Source organism: Carassius carassius, chromosome 4, assembly GCF_963082965.1.
Source record: "Carassius carassius chromosome 4, fCarCar2.1, whole genome shotgun sequence".
NCBI classification, from domain to species: domain Eukaryota; kingdom Metazoa; phylum Chordata; class Actinopteri; order Cypriniformes; family Cyprinidae; genus Carassius; species Carassius carassius.
The window spans coordinates 24,735,446-24,745,143 of NC_081758.1; the positions used below are offsets into that span (position 1 = coordinate 24,735,446).

General features: G+C 43.9%; 1 protein-coding gene and 1 non-coding gene across 3 annotated transcripts; one reads left to right on the top strand and one right to left on the bottom strand.

The window, feature by feature from the left end:
• Positions 1 to 5,619: 5,619 nt before the first annotated feature.
• Positions 5,620 to 9,698, bottom strand: LOC132130614 (protein Wnt-11). 2 transcript variants are annotated; one of them, XM_059542388.1, is made up of 5 exons: positions 8,274 to 8,378; positions 7,708 to 7,943; positions 7,158 to 7,435; positions 6,669 to 6,961; positions 5,620 to 6,394 (listed from the first exon to the last, which is right to left on the bottom strand). In XM_059542388.1, exons 1-5 carry the CDS (start codon positions 8,348 to 8,350, stop codon positions 6,220 to 6,222), a joined length of 1,059 nt encoding a protein of 352 aa, XP_059398371.1. In that variant the 5' UTR covers positions 8,351 to 8,378; the 3' UTR covers positions 5,620 to 6,219. The 2 variants fall into 2 exon arrangements, with proteins under 2 accessions (XP_059398371.1, XP_059398366.1); XM_059542383.1 differs by lacking the exon at positions 8,274 to 8,378 and adding an exon at positions 9,334 to 9,698 and having other exon boundaries at positions 5,625 to 6,394.
• On the top strand, positions 9,354 to 9,425 carry trnap-agg (transfer RNA proline (anticodon AGG)). The gene has a single exon. It is a non-coding gene; the product is annotated as a tRNA-Pro (tRNA).

Consider the following 9,698-nt stretch of genomic DNA (forward strand, 5'->3'; position numbering starts at 1 on the left):
GTGTCTTCACTTGATAGTCATTACCCTGCCTATATTAACCGGTCTTTTTCTGTTTGTTGTCATGGAGTCCTTACTTTCCGTCACCCAGTTTTCTCGCGTTCCTAGTTTCGGATTCCTGTTCCTGTTCGTTTGTTTGTTTTGGATTGATTTTTGGTTTTGACCCCCTGCTTGTTGGATTCTGATTTTGGATTACCCATTAAAAACCCACACTGCCCTTGGATCTCTCGTCTCCTGTGTTCCTGTGTTCCCAAACGTTACAGAAGGACTCCATCATGTCGAGGTCCAGCGGTGGACCTTGACATGAATACCCATTCATGGTGAATACCCATTCCCCAGCCAGTATGGTGGAGCGGAGGGCGAGATTCATCAAATTAACCACCCTCTGCCAAGAGGGGAATAAGGTGGGTGGTGTAGCACAAGTGTTCTGGACCCTGGCGGGTGGAATGGGATATAGTGATGCGGCTCTGAAAGACATTTTCAACACCGGTCTGGATGACCGGTGCCAAGAAAAGAAAAGGATCTGTTGGATGCTTTTGATTTTTGTGAATTCGTTTTTCTACCTACAACATCGGCCTCGGTCGGGATATCCCAGCCACACCTGTCTCTCCCGTTGGGGGGGCCGACTCTAGACTGGGGTCTACAGACAGGAGGATCGCCAGCCCAGCACCACTGCACAGTAGGGCTGCCAGCCCAGTGCCACAGCACAAGGTGGTCGCCAGCCCCACGCTATGGCGCAAGATGGCCGCCAGCCCAGCGCCACAGCACAAGGTGGTCGCCAGCCCAGCGCCACTGCACAAGATGGCCGCCAGCCCAGAGTCGAGTCAGGTTCCCATGGACCCTCCAGAGTCAGGTCAAGTCACCGTTGACACTCCAGAGTCAGGGCAAGTCACCGTTGATCTTCAAGGGCAAAGTCAAGTCACCATTGATCTTCATGAGCAGAGTCAGGTCACCAATGATCTTCATGAGCAGAGTCAGGTCACAAATGATCTTCATGAGCAGAGTCGAGTTACCATTGATCTTCATGAGCAGAGTCAAGTCACCATTGATCTTCCTGAATCCAGTCTAAACACCATGGATCTACCAGAGTCTCTCCACGTCTCTGCTGAACTACCAGAGCCTCTCCACGTCTCTGCTGAACTACCAGAGTCTCTCCGTGTCTCTGCTGAACTACGTCTCTGCTGAACTACCAGAGCCTCTCCACGTCTCTGCTGAACTACCAGAGTCTCTCCACGTCTCTGCTGAACTACCAGAGCCTCTCCACGTCTCTGCTGAACTACAAGAGCCTCTCCACGTCTCTGCTGAACTACCAGAGCCTCTCCACGTCTCTGCTGAACTACCAGAGCCTCTCCACGTCTCTGCTAAACACTAGAGCCTCTCCTCGTCTCTGCGGAACTTCCAGAGCCTCGTCACGTCTCAGCCGAACTCTCTGAGCGCTCGACTCATCCTGTCATGGCCACGGAGGCCACCCTTAACCTGTTCATGTTCTCTGTTTCAGACTTGCCTAACCAGACTTGCTCTCCTGTGTCATCGATACCACTGTGGTGGTCTTTGGCGCCGCCCTGGTGGGCTCCTGTCTCGACCGCACGGTTGTGGTGGTCTTCTGTGCCGCCCTGGTGGGCTTCTGTCTCGACCGCACGGATGTGGTGGTCTTCTGCGCCGCCCTGGTGGGCTTCTGTCTCGACCGCACGGATGTGGTGGTCTTCTGCGCCGCCCTGGTGGGCTTCTGTCTCGACCGCACGGATGTGGTGGTCTTCTGCGCCGCCCTGGTGGGCTTCTGTCTCGACCCCACGGATGTGGTGGTCGTCTGCACCGCCCTGGTGGGCTTCTGTCTCGACCGCACGGATGTGGTGGTCTTCTGCGCCACCCTGGTGGGCTTCTGTCTCGACCGCACGGATGTGGTGGTCTTCTGCGCCGCCCTGGTGGGTTTCTGTCTCGACTGCATGGCTCCAATTCCACCTTGCTCCACCCTGGATTCCTGCCCTGTCGGTTCGGCCCTGGGCCACTGAACTTTCTGTTCTCTCCTGGACTTGTGTTTTGTTGTTGTTGTTGTTGTTGTTGTTGTTTTGTTTTAGTTTTTTGTTTTCTCTCTGTTTCCCTCTATGGACCTGGCCCTCCGTCCCTCCCCCTGGACCTCCGCCGGTCCACCTAACTCCTGGTCTCTGTGTCCCTTGGTCTGTTCTTGTGTTCGGGTGGAGCATCTGGTAGCTGCTCCGTGGAGGAGGGGGTAATGTCACGGTGTCTGTTCTGTGTTTCCCTGGGTGTCCACTAGTGGTCTCACTTCCCCATAGGCACCTCACCGCAGGCACTACAATTCTCACAAAGCCTTGTCCCTTCATCACAGTAATTGCACTCCTGTTAATTGCACTCAGGTGTCTTCACTTGATAGTCATTACCCTGCCTATATTAACCGGTCTTTTTCTGTTTGTTGTCATGGAGTCCTTACTTTCCGTCACCCAGTTTCCTCGCGTTCCTAGTTTCGAGTTCCTGTTCCTATCCCTGTTTGTTTATTTGTTTTGGATTGGTTTTTGGTTTTGACCCCCTGCTTGTTGGATTCTGATTTTGGATTATCCATTAAAAACCCACACTGCCTTTGGATCTCTCGTCTCCTGTGTTCCTGTGTTCCAGAAACGTTACACTATGCTCAATTGCCAATGCTTTTTCTTTCTTTCTTTCTTTTCTTTTTTAAGAATTATGCTTAAAGCAAAAAATAATAATTTGGGAATTATTAATAAACAAAAATAAAGTGATACTATCTTTCAAAATGAACGTGCAAATAAAGTACAAACTACTTTACGACCTTGAATTTCTGTCTCTTGCCCTAAACCTGGACAATCTTGTCACGGTATGAGTTCCCACATCATGCGTATATATTTTTGGCTTTGTTATTATTTCTAATTTACCAGACGGCTAACTTCACACATTGATAATATTCAGAGAAAGCTTTCCTCTCAGTTTGCACATAAAACTGGTTTTCATGCAAGACTCCTGCTCTTTTTCTGTCAACATGACCATTCTGAACCATATCTATAAAAATTCAAAGTAGGAAAAGCAAGAACCTTAAAAAAAAATCTCCCAGATCTCCCACAGGTCTACTGCTTTCATTTTCAAATGTTTTAACCCCAGTGTAAACACAGATCTGTGACACCATTAGCATTCAGAAACCACTTGTCTCTGTGGTCTCGGTCCCTTCATGCATTACTGTGCGCTGGATTATTTGTTTGTGCGAGGGTATGAATGCAACTTCATACACATTTGGCTGATATTAATGATTTTGTCTAAAGTAAATGAGTCTGGGATTGTTTAACCGAATCATTTGTACTGTGTAGGACAAATTAACTTCATGAAGTAACAGTCCAGGGCTGCTTCAACACCAAAGACTGAGCCTTTGTTAGGACAAAGCGGTAACTCGGCTCATTTTCCCATAGTGTTGTGTCACTGAACCTCTGGCATGATCAGCTGTTGAGAAACCATGACAAATTAGAGCTGTGACTGTGACAGACGCGAACTCTCTCTAGGCTAAAGCAAATGTGTTTATTCAGTTCACTGATCCTGATCCAGTCTTTTCTTAATCTGATGCTTAACCACACATTCAAGTTTGTGTCTGCAGCTAAAGACAGTTGAGCAGGTGTGAGATCATGTCTACTCTCTTATATAAATACACTATTTTTTTAATCAGTTTAATGGGCTCTGTGGTTATTTTGTCTTTTTGGCCACGAAAGGAAAATTCCCCTCATAGTAGAGGACTGACCCAGTCATGACCTTTAACCCTGATCTCTACCCTTGGAACATGCAAACATACATCAACTGTCACCCTATAACCGCCGGCATTGACAAACCACATTCAAATAAACACCAGGAGACCCCATGAGCTGAAGAGAACTGAAAAACTGCATACATATAAACATTTCCACCCAGTTTTCCTACATGTTGTGCAGCTGAAAAGATTTTTAGGTTCTATTTTTGTCATGTCAGGTTGTCAATTCTTCACATATTTAGAGTCATTTGCAGATCTATTCTCGGTATGTGTGTGTGTCCAGCTATGTTGTGAGATTTACACCCTTTTGTGCCCTTTGCTTTGTTATTTGCAATATGGGGGGCAGAACTGACAGGTGCCACACACTCACCCAGAGCTCAAATGGAAACCTCTACAGGTCAGATAGCAAATTGACTAGATGTTCCTGCCATGAGGAGGGCTTAATAAAGAGACTAAACCTTTGAATTAAAACTGATAAAGCTGAAAGGTTTTTGAAAGTGGAAGGTTTATGGTCTAGGTCACTATAAAAAATAGCAAAACGCATTGTCTGTGTGTGTAGCTCAGGCTGATAGCAAAACCAAAGCCACCTACATTATGAAGACCATCCCAAGGTCACCATAGGAAAATGATTTAGCATTGGGAATAGAAAATATCATCTTAGTATAAAAACTGTAATGAAAACAAGTTGATGTAAAGTTCCCACTCTGACAGAATAACAAATGTGTGTGAAAAAGTGGTTTGGATGAGTCTGTCGGCAGAGATTGCGGGATTGTCCTGCATCTGTTTTTACAAACAGTCAAGAACTAATAAACTCTTCCTCAGACTGTGTGTGTAAATACTCATTGTGTGGGAGTGTAGTGTTATACTCTCAGTAAACAATACACGGGACCCGGTTAAATGAAGAGCCACATTCCACAGAGATTCACACCAGGTGCACAGTCAACAGAGAAGAAGAGAGAATAATCTCATGTCGGAAAAACAGATCGATATTTTTAGACCGAGAAAGAAAAGGCATTACAATCCTTCATCCTTGAGATATCTAAAGCATCTATTGCTTCCTGTGGCTGATAAAATCCTTGTGATTAAAGTCTTGGAATGACTTCACTTTAGCAACATCACTCAACATTCTTCTCTGCAGTGTATTTTTTCTATAAACAAGCACCTTTGATATAAAATTGAAAAACCGTTAACTGTAAGCTTTTGAGCAAAGCTAAACCCCCTCCGAGGCTCAGCCCAGAAGTTTGTGTGTGCCTTTGTCTTGCTGTAACAATGCAGAGATAAAAATCAGGCAAATCAAAGAACAAAAGGAACTGTAGAATAGGTTGGCCCTCTGTCTCTTTCTCTCATAGCTTCTGTTGAATGCTTACTATCTGGGTTTTTAATCTTTCTATAGCACTGATATCCTGAAAATGTCTTTGATGTGGAAGAATGTTGATGAGAGGACAGAGAAAACATGCTCATGTTCACATACAGAATGGCTTTAAATGCTGTTCATATTGTGACTGACACACATCTTCTCAAAACTGCTTTAGACTGACTGTTAGCAAGACATTAAAAGTTCACCAAAAAAATAAAAGATAAAATTCAGTTGTTGTACACACAGGCATGTCATTCCAAACCTGTATGACTTTCTTTCTTTTGTGGAACCAAAAGATAGATATTTTGAGAAATGTCTCCGTGTTTATTGTCCATACATTGGAAGTCGATGGGCACCAACACTGCTTGGTTACCAACATTCTTCAAAATATCTTTTTTTTTATGTTCTGCAGAAGAAAAAAAGTCATAGTTTGGAATACCATGAAATGATGAGGTTTTCATTTTTGGGCCAACTATCCCTTTAAGTCTTAAATCATGAAAAAGGAGTCTCTTTCACATTAAATATTTTTAATAAAATAAATAAAAATTTGACTTTTTATAGAAAATGTACAAATTTTCCCAAAGGCATGGCCTTCATCTTTCTTTCAATGAATACAATGGTGCTCTTCATAATCAATACTGAGCACATAAAACTTTTGAAGTCAACCAAACTAAACAATTGGATTCAATCTCTGCTGTGTAACCTATGAAATTTATCTGACCAAAACAGATCTAAAAAGATCAGCAATGTGTAAAGTATTCGCAGTAAAGTAACTCTTTAGCAGCACAGTTCTCCCCTCCCCCCGTGTCTCCTCCTCTGTGCTGGAGTTGATGAGTTTTGCTGTGAGCACCCACTTATCCCTCTGCTCTTCTGCAGGGTGCCTTGAGGGCCTCACCACAGGGTTCTTTGTTTACAGCCATTCATTAACTCTTTCACCATTCAGTATTCCTCAACTCCAGCTCTTCTTTCTTCACTTTCATGCCATCCTTACAGCACTACGGAAGGATTTTTCACTCACATATGGCTCTTAAAAGATTGTACACATTCACCCAGCACTGCACCATGCCTCCTTCTCTCTGTCGATGAAGACAGTCCCTAGAGTGGCTCGTCATTTGCAGACATATCTCTTAACAGTGCGATGGCAGGTTTTGCAGGACACGTAACAGCACCAGTGATATTTACACAGGCAGCGCTCCACCAGCACCTCCGTATAGGCATTATACCCTCGTCCACAACACATGAGTCCACAGCTCTCACTGCCGGTCGCAGTCTTATTACACTGCCTGCAGAGAAGATACAGAGCAAATTATTCATACTACTGGCAAATAACTCAAACTGTAGCATAGGGGCATGTTTGCATTGTGAGATTCAGTTTTTGTGTCTGCGTGTGTAATAATGTTTAACCAATTCTCTTCATGTGCCTCTTTTCTTTCCTTAGTGCTCTGTCCCATCTGTCAGATCAGTGATAGTCCCTCATTCATTACAGTGACTGAGAACTGATTGCTCTTTCTCAACTCATCAGTAATCAATAATCCTGACTGATGATGTGTATCTCACCTGTCTGTGGTGCCGAATGACCCCTGCTTGGAGTTCTGTGAGCAGTAATCGGGCGAGCTGACCAGATAAACCAGTTCATTCTCTCCGACGGGCCTGACCTCCATCTCACGAGGGACTAGCTGTCGGCGGGTGCCAATCTGGCGCGGAATGACCTTGGTGGCAGACAGGTATTTGGACTTGAGATCGGCTGAGATGCTCTTGATGTCTTGAAGGCCCTTCCAGCAGGTCTTCACAGAGCAGGAGCCAGAAACACCGTGACATTTGCACTTCATCTCTAGAGCATCCATGAGTGCCTATGCAAACACAACAGAATAAATGAATGAAACAAAGTTTAGTTGTACAGTACTTTTCACCATAGTTTCCAAGCTGCTTCAAAGAAAATGCATGTTTCCGTGTTACAATTAGAAAGTATTCTATTATCAGATGAGTGTAATTGATGAATTAAGCCAGGCTTTTTTTAATGGAAATTAAGCACGCGGTTGAGCTTACCTGTCTGCCCACTGCATTGTTGTGAAGCTGCATGAGTCTAAATGCCTGTGGTCCTGACCGGCGGTTCCTCATGGGTGCATCTGAGAAAGCGGAGCCCATCTGCAGGCCGTAGCGAACATTATCTCCGCAGCCTCCCCAGCGGAAGTCTGGGGCAGCCTGCTCTGAGGGCACTGGTGCACAGGAACAGCTGGAGAGCTCTCCTGAAGCACATGCACGGGCGATGGCATGACTGACCACTGCAGCGGCCAGAGAGAACACAAATGCTGCCTCGCGGGTCCCTGCACAGAGATGCCATTGTTAAATCACCTATGCAAACATAGCAACCTGAACTTAGCATATGGTGTGGAGTTTAAAAAAGGAATAAATTAGTGTTTTTTACTATAGCTGATACTTATATTCTAAAAGTAGAGTGACTGTTAGTCAGTATAATGCTGATATAAATACAGTTGAATCATTTCAATACAGAATTATTGTAATAAAGATTTATTTACTGAGCATGTGGCTAAATTGCAACATGCACAAGGACAGACTATATATTACAAGTATTCACCTTTGGCTAGATCAGGGGTGAAGTGAGGGGCGCTCTCGATGGACGAGCAGTTCCAGCGCATGTCGCTGAAGGAGCTCTGGCACGCGCTCTTGGTGAGTTTGGCCGCGTGCACGATGCTGTGCATGAGCTCGAGGTTTCGCTTGCAGAGATGATGCTGATCTGGCACGAGTCCGTCCAGGAGTTTACAGTGATGTGTATGATTCCACCCGACCGAGCTCCCGTTTAACGTTAGACCGCTGCAAACACAAACACCCTAACTGAGCCAGATTGCCGTAAATAGCCAAAACATAACTTCATTTTTATTTAATAATGCTGGATTACAAACAAGACTCGACATGTTTCCAACAAGGTAGTCTGTTGCTGTTCCTTGGAGTATAAAATAAACTTTTCAATGAACCCGACCTGAATGATTCATTCACGAATCGAACTTGATTGGTTCTCGAATCAATTTCGACATTCAAAACGAGTCTTTCTAAATCTTTTCTATTTTTTTTTACTTGTTTTTATGAAATATCACTTTATTCATCAGATTTCCCTATATTGCTTAACGAATAAAAAATACTTACAGCCATGATATTCCTGTGCAAGATATCACGCTCATAGACATGACGAAAAATAGAAGAAAATTCCCGTATGCTGTCATTTTGTCGTTTGGAAATCCTAGTGAAGTCTGGTTTGATGTTGTTGTTGTTTTCCCCCAGTGGCTTAGAAGATGCACACGGTACTACCTAAGGCCTACGCTGAATTGGGTTCCGAGTCTCTCTCTCTCTTTAGTACAGCTATGGGTGTCGACCCGCCCCTCCGTGCGTGGGCGGTCGCAAGATTCATTTTCAAGAAGCGCGCGGAGACGATTACCTACTATGACAGTCAATTTATAGGAGGGAAAACATACTGAAACATACCCCATTGTCTGGTCACGCCAGTTAAGCAAACGACAATTAGCTCACTAAAGTGTTGGTTATCAAGCAGATCAAAACGCAATTAGCCAGGTTTAGTGTGTGTTACTCTTGCCAGTAGACCGAACAAACACTATTTTTATATTACTTCTCATGAGAGACTAATTGGTTTGTTTGTTGTTATTTTCATTTGCGCATGTAAAGTTAGCCTGGTGAGCAAACAACGTTTTAACCGATTTGTCGAGGTTAAGTGTAGAAAAAACATTAGGACTCATCATCTGTAAAGCTCAGCTTTTCAGGGTGTGCGCCTTCCTAAAGGAAACAATTGGGCTTAAGTCTTTTGAAGATTTCTGTCCAAACGGGATCAACAACTCGTTCATTTACATCCAAATCAGTTTGATTCGGCTCTTCCCTGAAGATAAGCCGGATTTCTCGTTCCTCGAGCCTTACTAGCACAAACATCTTAAAACAGCAGTACAATCACTGTAAAGTAAACCGGGCAAAAGTCAATGATACATAATTCTAATTTATTCTAAACCACATCACACAGTAAGTTACTAGCTACTACAGACTCTGCAGTATTCACAAGTTTCATATAGACTCCTCGGTTTAAAAAAGAATCACAATTTTACACTAATACACCATGAATCATTCAGTTTATTAAAAACGAAAAAAAAAAAATAATAATAAACTTATACTTAAACTTAATAAGACAACAATATGTGCTTACCTATTTCATTTGTACACTGAGGCTCGTTGGTCTAGGGGTATGATTCTCGCTTAGGGTGCGAGAGGTCCCGGGTTCAAATCCCGGACGAGCCCTGCTTTTCAGTTTTTCAAAACAATGTCTAATTTGATTGTTTACTATTGAGTGAACACATATACATTAAAGCATGAAGTGCATTAAAACATTTTGATGAACACAAATCTGTTTTAATCGAAAGATCAAGCGATGTTTATTCAGCTGAGCTGAATGTGCCTCAGTGACGGAATGCAGCATGGCGCGTGTGAATAGCGGATCTGAGACAGTACTAATCACTCTGGTCTGATCGTCGTAGTTGTGAATATTCACAGGTTCCAGAGCGGCCATACTCA

Excerpts from the sequence above, each read along its gene's own strand:
- LOC132130614 (XM_059542388.1), bottom strand. The coding sequence starts at position 8,350 with ATGACAGCATACGGGAATTTTCTTCTATTTTTCGTCATGTCTATGAGC. Across the intron at positions 7,944-8,273 it reads TGCACAGGAATATCATGGCT|CGGTCTAACGTTAAACGGGA; the intron begins GTAAGTATTTTT and ends TTGTGTTTGCAG. Across the intron at positions 6,395-6,668 it reads TCATTCGGCACCACAGACAG|GCAGTGTAATAAGACTGCGA; the intron begins GTGAGATACACA and ends TCTTCTCTGCAG.